This window comes from Maylandia zebra, linkage group LG15 (genome assembly GCF_041146795.1).
Source record: "Maylandia zebra isolate NMK-2024a linkage group LG15, Mzebra_GT3a, whole genome shotgun sequence".
NCBI classification, from domain to species: domain Eukaryota; kingdom Metazoa; phylum Chordata; class Actinopteri; order Cichliformes; family Cichlidae; genus Maylandia; species Maylandia zebra.
Window position 1 is genome coordinate 5851041 of NC_135181.1, and position 14061 is coordinate 5865101.

The 14061-nt window shown below is 39.5% G+C and overlaps 1 protein-coding gene across 1 annotated transcript; it reads left to right on the plus strand.

Moving 5' to 3' along the window:
• Window positions 1-494: 494 nt before the first annotated feature.
• Window positions 495-10085, plus strand: vrtn (vertebrae development associated). Its single transcript, XM_004542080.2, has 3 exons — window positions 495-1065; window positions 2272-2585; window positions 6868-10085. Exons 2-3 carry the CDS (start codon window positions 2274-2276, stop codon window positions 8611-8613), a joined length of 2058 nt encoding a protein of 685 aa, XP_004542137.1. The 5' UTR covers window positions 495-1065; window positions 2272-2273; the 3' UTR covers window positions 8614-10085.
• The last annotated feature ends 3976 nt before the right edge of the window (window positions 10086-14061 follow it).

Sequence of the window (14061 nt, forward strand, 5' to 3'; positions counted from 1 at the left end):
TTCAGACCAAAGCCTTGAACCCCGGTGAACTCAGGCACCAGTGAGTCTGCTCAGAACTTGGAGTGCACAGATCTTTGGTGTGTCCCCTGGTGTGTGCATCCACACACCAGGGGACAAATGCTCTTGTCCCCTGGTGTGTGGATGCAATGGGGGAGTTTTGGAGGTTTAAAAAAAAGTCCTCCAGAGAGGGTGTCCTCCAGCTGTGGGGGGTTAGGGTAGAGTCACTGGGATTGTGTGTGTGTGTGTGTGGGGGGGGGGGGGGGGGGGGGGGGGGGTCTCTGTGTGTGTGGAACAAAAGGCCTTGATCCCTGAAATCCTGCAAAAGGCAGGAGAGGAGGTGTTAGAAGTGATACAGTATAGAAACAAGTTGACCTGGGCTTCTGGAGCCTTTTTCTCCTCTCATGTCAACACCCTGTCTACACATATCCACTTCAATAACTAAGTAGCACTTACACTACTGTCTACCCTGGACAACCTAAAACTGATTTGTAGTCTTCTGAGTGGAAAAAAATATAATAAAAAAATAAACTGACAACGTGTATTTTTATGCAGCATAAACGTAAGGTTGGTCAGTTAATGAAGCAAAAATGGGGCCCTGCTGCTCTCTTAACCCGAAAGCACTTGACAAATAACCTTGAAAATGAACTTTTCAGTGTGAACAAAAACAAGCCAAAACGCGTTGAGGAAAAAAAAACTACAAGTACCTTCTTCTTATGGCCCCTAACACATTTGCTCCTGTTAACACTTCACTTTGAAATTGACCCTGGCACGACGTAAGGAGGAGCAGGCGGGGAAGACGAGAAAAGGAGGAGGTGTTTCGCGGGGAGGGACGGCGAGAGGCGTCCAGGGTCGTCCGTGGACTGTTTCCTGAAGGGAGGTGTCGTTAATCGATGTCCACATCTCAACTGCACACCGGAGAACAGGACTCCCAGAGGTTAAACGGACGCAATGGACTAAAACACTCGCAGCGTGAAAGCAATCTATGATCTGTGAAACCCTCCAGTAAGATACCAGTAAGAGTACGTGGTTTTCATTGATACTCATCTTAGGTCACTAGGCGCTCAGGTAAGAAAGATAATGGCTTCCATCATTGTTTTGGGTTGTGATGTGGAGTTACTGTTCGGCGTTCGTTCAGGGTTTTTTTTTTTTTTTTTGGGTTTTTTTTTTTTTTTTTTTTTTTGGTGACTAAGAAGGCGTCAGTGGTATGTGTTTTTTTTTTTTTTTTTTTTTAAGTAATCAATAAGCGTTGGCAGAAAACAAAAACACGGGTAAATAAAACCCCCAAAACAAACAGGCCATGACGCAGCGCAAATTGAGCCATATACTAGGTAATGACTTTGAAATTGTTCAGATTTCTTTTCTTTCTTTCTTTTTGTCCTTTAAATAATGTAGCTAACAATTTCTCTATTTTAATAAAAACAAAAATAATATTCATCACGGGCCACTATGACCCAGGCCAATTTTACAGACTTTTTGTTGATTGCATTTTTATTAGGCGACCTGTAAATTTACGGAAGTGTGATGCACTCATTTGAGTTAAAACAAAGTGGGTTTTTTTTTTGTTGTTCTTCTTTCAATTAACGGGACTATATCTAAATTTTAAACATAACGTTTTATGAAACTTTCAATAATTAAAAGGTGTTATTTCACAGATGCATAGGACCTGCTTAGTTTAATCCAGTTTTATTTTGGTTTAGCTTTGACGCATTAGGAGATTTTAGTGTTTGTAATGTAACTGTATCGTACCTGTGCTGACCCCCTCGCTTCAGTGTAGGAGGGGTCAGGCCTGTTAGCTGCAGGTGAGAGCTTCTAGCAATGTTTTGGGCTCGCTTTAATTTTATAATTGATAATCAACATTTTATCACGTGAATACGCTGCGCTTCTGCTGAAAACACAATAATTTTACATTTAAATAACACTCGCTCAGATGAGTAGTAGAGACATGCTTTAATTTCCAGGTTAGCCTTTCCTTAATTAAGGAGTAGGTGGTGTGGAGTTATTTGTTACTAACAGCATTTGGTAATTCAGGATTAAAGTTGTTGTAGTTGTTGCTTTTACATGTTTCAGCCACAGTAATCTCAGTAATGTAGTTTACTTGTGATAAAGGCATTGGGATAAGATTTACCGGTCATATTTTATTTAACAGTTTAAATAATTAAATCTCAAATAATCTTCAGTTTTCCTGGGATCTGGAATTGTTCTCTCCCCCCACTGTTCTTCCTTTAGGTCTTATCTCCTCCTCCTTCCTTGCATCTCTGGTGTGATCCACAGGTATGGTTCAGAGGGACGAGGTCATGCTGTCTGCTCTGGGAGAGCTCCAGGAGGCCACAGAGAGCCCTGGCCTAGATGCAGTGACCAAAGTGGCCCAGAAGGTGGAGCAAGTCCTCGCTGCCTTTCAGCTGCCCAAGACCACCTGTCAGGATTTCCCTGAGTGGGCAGGAGTTGACGATGCCGCTCATGGTTTGTACCCAGCTGATGCACCCAGGGGCCTCCTGCCTCTAAACTGTGATGGAGAAGGCAACTTACTGTTTGATGCAATCAGCTTGCTGTTAGTGGGCAACACTGGACTGAGCTTGGAGCTACAGGTAAGCAGGATCGTGTGCGCTAATGGTCTAAATCTACTGCCTTGGTTCAAAAAGGTTACCCCTGGTTTTCGTGGAAGGGAAAACATTTAAGAACTACAGTCATTTCTATACACAGCCTCATTTCATTCATTTAATTTAATTAGCAAAGCTATGTAATGTTAAATATAAGGATTGTCTTTAATCACTGGATAAAAATAATTTGCTGTGACTTCCTGAAGTCTAGAACACATGGACCACCAAGTGCTGGAGTTCCTCCCTTGAGATGTGCTGCTAGGCCTTTTTTGTGGGTTTATCTGTCTTTTGTTTTATCTTCCATCACTGAAACACATGTTCTGTGACCTGGTGACTGACTTGACCGGTGGAAAAATATCTAATTTCTTCCTTTCCTTGATACACTTTTGTGTTACTTTTGGAATTTTTTTGGGGGGGTCATCATTTTTTTGCACTTTGAAGCACTCTGATCAGCTTCACTTCAGAGGTGATCCTGTAGGGACTCTGTTACACTAGCAGCTGTACACTCCCAGGCCATAACGCTGCCACTGTGTCTGACATATAATGGGAGGTTGTTTTTTTTTTCCCATCATATTGATACACGTTCATCTCAACTAGGTGCAGGGTTTGATAGATTGTTTTAGTCTAATATGGCCCCTTTGTTCTTCAGTGTAACCAGTGCTTTGCACCTCACTGTAAACCTTTCATATTGACATTAATGTATCTCTTTTATATACTTTTAAAATGATGTGGCAAGCTCCTTAAGAGTGTTCTTGATTTCATTAGAAATGCTCAACCTGGTTTTTCTTAACACTCAAATAATTCTCTCATTTTGTACTTTTAGTTGCCTTCTGTGATCTTTGGGATATTTTTTTTGTGTGTGTGTTGCAGAGCTGACTGGTGTGCTTGTTCACTTGCCCTGACATGTCTTTGGATGTCGAATTTAAAATTAGAGTGAAAATCTGTAAAATGTAATTTAACACTTTGAATCAATTTTCAGTTATTATGTCCCCTCAATTGAAATAACAATTAAAAAGACATTACCTGGCCATGGAACTGCTTGTCAGTCAAGTGTCCAATCAATTTTGAGCCTTTAAAAATGGGGGACTATATATATTAAAATGGCTGTAATTCCTAGAAATGTCCTCCAATTTTTCTTATAAAACCACTTGAAATTGTGCACTTCAGTCATATATTGAATGCATGATTTAAAATCATCAACATTATTAGCGAATAGGGATCAGGTTATTCCATCTCAAATCATCATGTTTTTAGAACATCTCTGTTAAAACAACCTCCAATTTGCCAGAAATTTTGTATTTAAAAATTTGACATATACAATGATATGTCAACTACATTTCTAGATATATTTTTTAAAAGACCTGTCCACCTACTCTCAGGCCTCTTTCTTTTCAGATTGAAATATGAAGCAATGAGCATGGGTACCTCAAAAAAGTTTGAAGATAAAAACCTACAATTTTACTGATCTTTTTTTTTTAAAAAAAATTGCAAATGGCATTCCCCCCCCTCACTAATCATGTTTTCCACTTGCACCTGCAAAGGTGTCAACATTGCATCAATGTCAGCACAACATTTTCAGATCTTTTGTACTCTCAAACTTTAGTCTCGTCTGCATTTAGCAACTAATTTTCATTGTGAAATCATTTCAATATATGATGCTGTCAGAACAAATCGACTGTGAATGCAGTCTGTATTTAAAAGACCACTTCTTAAATTCTTAAACATCCTGGAGTAAGAACCACAATCATCCTCACTCAGAAATGCTCTCAATCATCTCAATCATATGATGCCAACTGTGAAAAGAATATTTAATCTGTGCAGCAGGAGGAATGACTGTTAATCAGTGTCTCTTGTGCTTCAGTGTAAGGGTATTGACTGCTAGCAGTCCTAATGTCCACGCAGTGAGAGAACTCTAAAGAAGTATAGCTTTTATTCCAAACTGAGGATGAGTTCATGTGGCATGGATCATATCAGAAGCTTCATAAGAAACGAGTGGTCCTTAAATGTCTTGTCATTTTTTTTTAAAGGATATAAGCTAAGCAGTTTGGGGTTTCGGTTAAGGTTCAGAGTGAGTGACCAGGATATGTATGGGGCGCCGTTTGTAAAGTGAAACATGCTGAAATTAACGGCAACATTTTTCCACATTTAGCTCAAAACCTTACAAAAACATGTTTTTTCGAGTAATTTTTTACAACATTTAGTAAAATATTTGTAACTTTTCATCAAATGTTAAATATTAAATCTAAATGTTAAATCTAAATGTTAAATGTTAAACCTAAATGTTTAGGCTAATATGCAAATTTATTGTACGAATCAACGGAAATACCAAAATAAAAGCTTCCCGAAAACCTCCGGTGCAAAATTGTGTCTGTTCTCCTCCTCACTTCTCCCCGCCATGTGCTGCTTCACTTCTTGCCTACGAGCATGTCCAGCGATTTTGCTGGACATGTGCTGCAGCGATTGTGAAGTGGAGACTGCAGCTGCTAAGAGTGCACTACTGCTGAACCTTTGGATGGCCGACAAAACGGATCTTCCGATGTTTTCAGCTAAATCGCCGGACGTGCTTTCTCATGGTCCGTGTCAATGACTGTATAAATGTATAAATGACTTTTATACAGTCATTGATCCGTGCCGGGTTATGGCTGAATTCCAGTGGAATGACGGTCTCGCCATAATAGACGTTCCAGCCCTAAACATAACCTTATCCCTAACTATAACCTTATTCTTAACCTTTACTAGCAGTTAAATGACGTAAAATAGTGTTTCCCAAAGCGATTTTTAGAAAATGAACAAACGTGTAGATTGAGTCCAAACGGTTCTCATGTGCTCTCCTTTTCCGATGCCGTAATTTAGGAACGTGTTGGATACCCGAAAGCATAAAATGTTGACAATTTGTCACCTAGCGAAAATTATTATGCTTTGGGAGTGAGAACGTGTCTGACCACTACCGGCACACTTTTGCACCGGTGGTTTTCGGAAAGCTTTTATTTTGGTATTTCCGCTGATCCGTGCAATAAATTTGCATGTTAGCCTAAACATTTAGGCCGATGGCGCGATATGGCAGCCTCGCTTCTGTCAGTCTGCCCCAGGGCAGCTGTGGCTACAACCATAGCTTGCCTCCACCAGTGTGTGAATGTGAGAGTGAATGAATAGTGGCATTGTAAAGCGCTTTGGGTGCCTTGAAAAGCGCTATATAAATCCAATCCATTATTATTATTATTATTATTATTATTAACATTTAGCATTTAGATTTAACATTTAGATTTAGATTTAAATATAATATTTACATTTAACATTTAACATTTAGATTTAACATTTAACATTTAGATTGAATATTTAACATTTAAAATCCTGTTTTAAATATGAAAAGTTACAAATATTTTACTAAATGTTGTAAAAAATGACTTGTTTTGAGCTAAATGTGGAAAAATGTTGCCGTTAATTTCAGCATATTTCACTTTACAAACGGCGCCCCATAGATATGTGACCAAACCTTAAGGCTTGCTTCATGCAAAAAAAGGGAAGTTCTCTAATATCAGGATTAACAAATCAAATCTCCGTTAGCAAGTTGACGCTATGCAGGGTCTTTTAGGTGGGGATCATACTTCTCATTCATACATTCATTTTCATTTTGTCATCAGACAGTTAGAGCAATGGTCTATGTGGATGTCTGCGTGCCTGCCTATTTTTTGTGATTGCACAGACTCGTCAGTGGAGAATTTACATAACAGTCTACCTGCATGAACCCAGGACTTCAAAGAAGTATAACGTGAATGACTGGTTGGTTGCTGGGTCGCCAGCTAACAATGTCCGTAACTGTGTATAATACAGGCTTTAGAAGCCTTTTGGTATTTCTGAGCCAAGCAGTACATTTATTCTTGTAAAGAATAGACCAGATTGTTGATTTGGTCACTCCTTTTATTTTCCTTCAGCCCAAAACTAGCCTCTCTCACTTGTACTGACATGTCTTTTGTGTGTCATATTTAAAATTACAGTCAAAATGAAAAATACTTCCAAAATTATATCTGCCATTTGTCATGAAATAACAAGCAAAAAAACTCACATGGCCATCGAAGTACTTGTCAGTTCATTATCCAAATAGTTTTGAGCCTGTGAAAATGGGGACTACGTATAAAAATTGCAATTCATCAGCAGTTAATGCAAAATGGCCCTATGAATTAAAGTTGAAAGTCTACACTTGAATTTTAAAATTGGTGAACAGAAGCACAACAACAAAAATTTTCTTTGTCCCTGTTGTTGTCCCTCACAGGTACGAACCACAGTGGAAATGGCGCTGTGGAAGAGATACTACTTGTCTGGGATGATAGATTCTAAAATGATGCTGCAGGCTGTTCGCTTCAGTCTGTGTGCTGAAGAGTCTGAGGACATGGTAAAACTGCCTGGAACAGTATTGGAGGCCATCTTTGATGCAGATGTTAAAGCTTCCTGCTTCCCTGGCACCTATGCTAACATGTGGCATGTGTACGCCCTGTCATCAGTTCTTCAGTTCAACATCTACTCAATCTACCCCATGTTCAATCTGAAAATCAGGCCCTATTATAACAGAATCATACGCCCGAGGACCTGCCCCAAAGACTTTGAGCCCCAAACCATCCACATTATGTGGTCTGGTGAGTTGCAGTCCGAATCATCATTCAGACCCAATCATTTTGTGGCATTAGTCCGCACAAATGACCTTACATTTGAAAGCCCTAACAACACACAGAGTGTGTCAGCCATTAAGAGTGACGAGCAAATTCAGGACCCCCAGCTTTCTTATCCCAGTCTGAAAGACAAGTACAACATCACCAAGAGAACCTTCTATCGTTGGAAGAGGCAGACGCAGGAACACTGCAAAAAGTCAGCCGCCAGGTATGAGGCTAAACATTTCTTGCAAGCTTGCTACTTATCAGGCAAGCTCATCCCTTTGCACCTGTTTAAACAGTTCTTCCCCGAGATCTCTAGGTCATCTTATTACAACTGGAAGCATGAGCTCATGAAATCTGGAGGAAAATTCTCCACCACCTCTTCCACTGGGGAGACGAGTTCAGGAGATAGCACAGAGCAGGAAGCCTGGTCATCACCTGATGCAAAGCAGGATGAGCTGGATCCTAATGATAGCGTTGCCGGTATGTTTGGCCTCAACCTTGGCAAGCTGGATGCAGAACGTGCTCACAATGTTGCACATATGCAGGAAGCTAAGCGCTGCCTGCAAAATTGCATTGCCATGAACGCATCCTTGCCCTTCAGAATCTTTAAAAGAAATTTTCCAGGAATCTCAAGATCAACCTACTACAACTGGAGAAGAGAAGCCATGCTGTTCAACAGAGGGTACAAAGGCAGCACTGGCAGCAGTGAGGATAGCTCAGACAAGAGTCAAAGCCCCAAAAGTCTGTCACCAGAGCTGCGCAATGTCAGCCAGCCTGTTTTGGCAAGGATGAGGATCTACAGACAAAAACACAGAAGCTACAGGCTTGCATATATGAGCAAAAAACAGCTCAGAGAAGCTGCAAAGTTGCACGTCCAGAAGGCCAAATGGTCCCTGGCAAAGTTTAAGATGAAATTCCCCTCCATGTCAACTTGCCTCTACTGGCTGTGGCGTAGTAGCCAGAACCACAAAAAGAAAATGGTCACCCAGAACACAGAGGCCAATGTCCTCAAGACGCTGGAGAGCACAGGTACAGAAAACCAGACCACTGAAAGCAGGGTGGAGAGTCAGCATGTAGCCCCATTTGTTGAGACCCCTAAATTTCTAGAAAGGCCCACCATGCCCCCCTTTGTCCCCACCCACATCCTTCACAGAAAGGCACCTGTAGGTGAGTCGATGTTTCCGATGGATGTTGTGACTCTGGCCAACTTTAAGGCAAAGGCCAAGCTCTTCCTACAGCAGCGCTTTGAGGAGAAATCCTTCCCCACATTTAAAGAATTCAGGTCCTACTTCCCGTTCACCCCTCGCTCGACCTACTACATGTGGAAGCGAGCCTTGCATCACGGGGTGTCACTAATTCACGCTTAAAAGCTTTTGTGCCACTTAAAAATTGGCATTCAGGAGCAAAATGAAAGCTCTGCTAGTCTATGTCACGTTCATACCGCAGCGTTTTGTTCTAAACAAACTACCTACACATTGTTGCCTTATGTTCTAATGTTCTAAAAGATTGTATACATGGGCTTAGCATTTAAATGCATTCTGTCCTTTCCTCCCCCCAGTACCACCCCAGTAGGTCATTCCTCCCTCCTGGACATTTGCACATGCACATGTGTGAAAAGAACGGGAAAAGCTGTGGGTCCATTCAAACCATGCATGTTACCCTCCAGGCAAAAGGCAGTTCAAAGCTTTTGTTTTGTGTCATTTTGTTTGAACCTGCATCTCCTACATTCTCCTTTAATCCCCATCCCCACTATATAATTCGGGTGTCCTTATTTTTCTTTAACTTTTTTATTTTCTTTAATTCTTAATGCTTAAGTGTAAGTTTTTCGTTGTAATTGGCCTGGGGATTTAATGATTTTTTTTTTTAAAAAAAATTTAAAATTTTTTTTATTTCTTTGAATGTAAACAACAGTGTTAGTTTTCAGATAAGATTACTTTTCGTTATAAAAAAACAGGGTTGCATTTTCCTTTCAGGTTGTTGTTGTTGTTGTGTATTTTTATTTTTATTTTTTTGTACTACAAATTAGCGAGCGAATTGGTGAGCTGACAATTTAGGTAGTTTTTAAATGATCTTAAGATTTTGACATGCTGGCTTGACTTTTGTTTAGGAACTTAGTAGTTAATAGTACCAGTACACTGTTGGATGTATTACTTGAGTCATTACACCATCTAGTTCCATCTCCCAGCATGTCAGTTACTGCCACGTTATCAATAGGCCAGTGATACTGCAGAAACATCCACATGGTGTCCTTTTCACCTCGTGCCTCCATGCATCATTTGAGGCAGGAGTTACAGTGGTGTAAATCAGCACTGGTTTGTCAACCAGAAGACCTTGACTCCTTTTCCACTCCATTTAACTACTGGGTTAGATTTAGAGGAAATGATCTTGACATTCTTGGATTAAATGGCCACCTTAAAAAGGTTCCTGTATGCTAAAAAATCATGTTTAACAGACCAAATCGGAGGAGGTTTCCATTTAGGGTGACACTTTTCTCTTGACATCTTGTGCATATTTTTGGCACACCAGTGATTTGTGGCAGTATCTGACATCCATAGCAATGAGAATGTGATACACACTCTGAGTATGTACTTCAGAGTATTTTATTATTTTATTGTTGTTGTTTTTTTTGTTTTTAACTGAATCTAATTTTGTGAAAAAAAAAGAAAGAAAAAAAAAAACCAAACAAGCTAAAAATTGAATGTATGAAGACGTGCCGTTGTGCACACAATTTTAGAACTACCTACATCAGTAAAATATCTGTGAAGATTTCTTTTCATAAGCTACTCTTTTGTATTGTGCACCCTATGGATTCCCCATAATAAATTTAGTCTAAATTTGACCTGAGCATTTGTTTTTTGTTACGTCTGAAAAGTGTACAGTTAAGAATGCTGGCATGTTTTGTTTTTCTTCTCAGCACAGGTTTTGCTTCTTTTAACTGCATATGAACCTAAGAAGTGCAGTGCTTTATGTCAGCTCATGAACACGGGTTACCTGGTGCAAAGCATTAAAACCACCCCTTGTTTACTGCAAACATATGGAAGATTGGGGAAATAGTTGAATACCTCTACTTTTTCTAAATAACTTGGTCATCCTTCCAAGTTTTTGGATACCAACAACCCCTTTCTGAGCATATCTAATCTTGTACTCCATCAACTGAATCCTGATTTGATTGTCTGGTAGAATGAATTGGACCACTTAACAGGTGAAATTGTTCATTCCACAGTGCGTCATGACCCAGAGGAAGTGAGGCATAGGCAGTATATTCATATTAACAAATTCCATGCTGTGCAAAACATAAGCAAGGCAAAAATAAAGAACAAAATCCCTTTATATAACCGCAGACGAGCAGGTCAAACCGAGCCAGTGGCTAAAGAATAACAATGAGCTTTGAGACTGGTTTTGTGGTTTCTGCTTGCCGCCTCCTCTCTGTTTTAGCTATTGTGCTCATGTTAATGGTCATAAGTGTGAGGGCGAAAGGGGGGAAGGGGGTAATTGTATGCATGCGAATAAAAGTGTTGGAGATCAGACCAAGAGATCCAAGAGTTTGGGGGAGGGATGGAGGTAATGAAAAGGAAGAAGGGCTCTGTGTAGCTTTTTGTGTTTAAAAATCAGCATTTAACCCCTTGTAATGAATAGCTGATGCCACACTGGAATTTTACTACAAGTAGAAATTCACAAGTTATTATAAATAGGTAGTTTCCAGCGCAATGTTTCTTACATACTCTTCAGTGATTTTACTTGCCCTGTGGTTGGACATCAAGTCTGGAAGCAAAACAATTTGTTAACTTAAGAAGGCTTTATAAAAACCGGGGATAGTTGTAACATTTTTGACATTTCTGTCTGTAAATTGGAGCTCTTTTAAGGTAGTGGATTCAAAATGTAATGCAAAGTATTTACATGTCTCTGCTATTAAATAGTGCAGCTATTTTCTCTGCAGCACAATTACCCATTGCATGGTATGGTCTCAAACACAAAGAGTGAAATGTTACAATTAACCCCATAGTCTGGGTTAGTTGTAACATATCCTGGGGTGAAATGTAACACAATGAAATAAGGGTACTGACTTAGAGCCATTTATGTAGCTGTGTGTGTGTGTGACAGAATGCAGAAATCTAGCCTTTGAACTTATTCCAACCCCCCAAAAAAGACAAATTATGGAATTTTCTGCAACTGAATATTTCATTCATTTTGGTTGGTCTTCCTTGAGTTTGGCCTCATTGGCTCAGTGGGCATTATAACTTACAACTCTTGCACCAATTTTGAACACAACAATGAAGCTGGAAAAATTTAGTTGTTCACCAGCATCGCAATTCCATTACTTTTTATCATGGCTTACCTTGGTGTGGTTTGCAAAGTGCTTCAGAAAGATGAGGAAATCTGTTTCTTGCACCCATCCTGATTTATTTCCACTACCAGTAAGTCCTACTGGTCCATCTCTGACACAGTGGTCTGCATAATGTATGTATGGGAACACAAACAGTGGAGGAATTGTGTTGCCATGGCATTAACCGCATATACAAAGGTGACCAGTGAACCTCTCTCTGCTGATGTCATATCCACAACTTGTTTAATATAAGTTAAAGTAATAGTGTGGTAAGTTGTAACATCTGCATTATTGTTACAACTAACCCAGACTGTTGCTGTTACAACTGACCCAGACTCCTATAGCCATGAACTAGCTAACATTAGCACTAAAGACCTACACAGAATATATCCCCATAGGCATACAAATAACACAATTTAAGTTTGATGAGTTTAACTGCAAAGCAGATAATGCTGTTTGAAATAAAGTAGAAAAACTTACTTTTTGGCATACAAATTACTATTTTTTTCATGTTAAATTGTCTGTGTTTGACAAAATGTGCTGATTTTTCACATGTGATAGCAGAACTGAATTGGGCATGTACAGGATGAATCACATCATTTGAAACTTAGCCCTGATTGGAGAAATTGGAAGTGTTACAACTGACCCACGTTACAACTATCCCCGGTCTCCCCTACATGAAATCTAAACAAAAAACTGTTCTTGCCATTGTTGCTGTTTACAGCCTTACTGATGTGGGTGATGACGTCTGGGCCTGTGGATTCCAAACCATATTCTGCATCTGTAATAAATGATTCGGAATGCAATGTAGCACTAATCAAAAGCTGGTGAATATAATACATGTGCAATTCAGCTTAAACATAAAAATTTGAAAAGTTTTTCATTTTAAATAGTAATGTGATCGGCATCGTGCAGTCTCAAAGTAACTGACCTTGATATAAGCAAATATTTGATGAAGTCTCTTTCTTTGCCTTTGGGCCTGTTTGCCATCTCTATCTTCATTACTGTATGATGGAGGGAAATCTCGCTGGCACTAAGCTACTCTGCATTGTTTATCTCAAAAATAGCATGAAAATAATGAGGGCTGGCAGGTGGGAGCTGAAGTCTTCAAGGATTAGCATACTGCAGTTGCCTCAGAAAGACAGAGCGATAAAGCAGAGAGGCATCTCAAGGATGCCAGGTTTATCAGTAAACAAAACAGGCCCGTGAGACTCTTTAGGCTTCCAGTTTTCTGCCAATTATTCTCTGACAAGAATGGTGATGCAGACGCAATCTGACATTTGACCCTACAAGAAAGGAAGTAAAGAAAGTGAGTTATTACTGAAAATGTTGCAACCCTGATGACTTTTAGAAATTACCAGATAGTCATTATGATCTCATTTCCTTACTCAAAACTGAGCCGTGCCACACAGGATAATCATGTGTTTTCTGCCACCTTCATTTAACAACAGCTCTGATCTACATCCACCAAAGCATGCATTTAAAACGTTTGCCCACTTGGTGGCAGTGGTTTGCTTCATAAGAAAATTTCCTCGGTTTGGTTCCCTTTGTGAAAAGGTTTCAGGCACACACATTTTGGTTTGGACACAAAAATCAATATGTTACTGCACCGCTCAGGGTGCTCAGTGCAGATTTCTCCTGTGATATCTCCATTAATAAACATAATCCTACAGTGCAGCCAACTAATGCTGAAACCAGATAACATCTGGGAAACAAATTGTTTAATGCCAGATTAAACAGTGCAAGAAGAAAGAAGGAAAACATGGAGAGACAAGAACACCTAAGAGACCCAGTCAGGGATTATTTTTACGCATGAACACTTGATTGGTTGTTTCTATTTCCGGCATGGAAATTCAACCCCCAAAATAAAATAACATTTGAATAAACACTTTGCCTCAAACGTTAGGGCCCCCCAAGAGAGCTAAAGGTAAGATTTTAGATCAGCTAATGGGTCCGGGATTCACTAAATCACAATGGCTCACATCACCCCGGTACATTTTGTTTCCAATCTCCGAAATAAAGATAAAGATTTGAAAGACCACCCGAATGGAGGTAACATCATTAAGTTTATTTTTTTGCAGTATTTTTAATTTAAGTACATATAGCACATCTGTGCCACCTCACCCTCATGTGCGACATTTACATTTGGTCTTTGTTTTATTTTAATGGCAGAATTACCTGTTGAGCTTTGATGGCTTATTTGTGAACTAAGGCTCCCAATTTTAAGTCCTTCACTCCTCAGAAAAAAGATCCAATTTTTGGTCATTTTGAGCTGGCCCAGCATAATTAGAATCAGCACCTTGTCACGTTAGGTGATAAAAAAAAAAAGTATATCTGAAGTTTACTTTTTTAATGAGCACTAGAACACGCTTTTTTTTTTTTAATTTTCAATACTCGATGGCAGAAAAACCAAAGTGGGTTTGCAGAGTTTAAACCAAGATGCTCACAAAGGAACAATGAGGCGTTACATTTGACTTGAAAATGAGGCTGA

What these genes read in the sequence shown, in the direction of transcription:
- vrtn (XM_004542080.2), top strand. Translation starts at nt 2,274, where the DNA reads ATGGTTCAGAGGGACGAGGTCATGCTGTCTGCTCTGGGAGAGCTCCAG. An exon ending in GACTGAGCTTGGAGCTACAG is followed by an intron (nt 2,586 to 6,867) that starts GTAAGCAGGATC and finishes TGTCCCTCACAG; the next exon opens with GTACGAACCACAGTGGAAAT.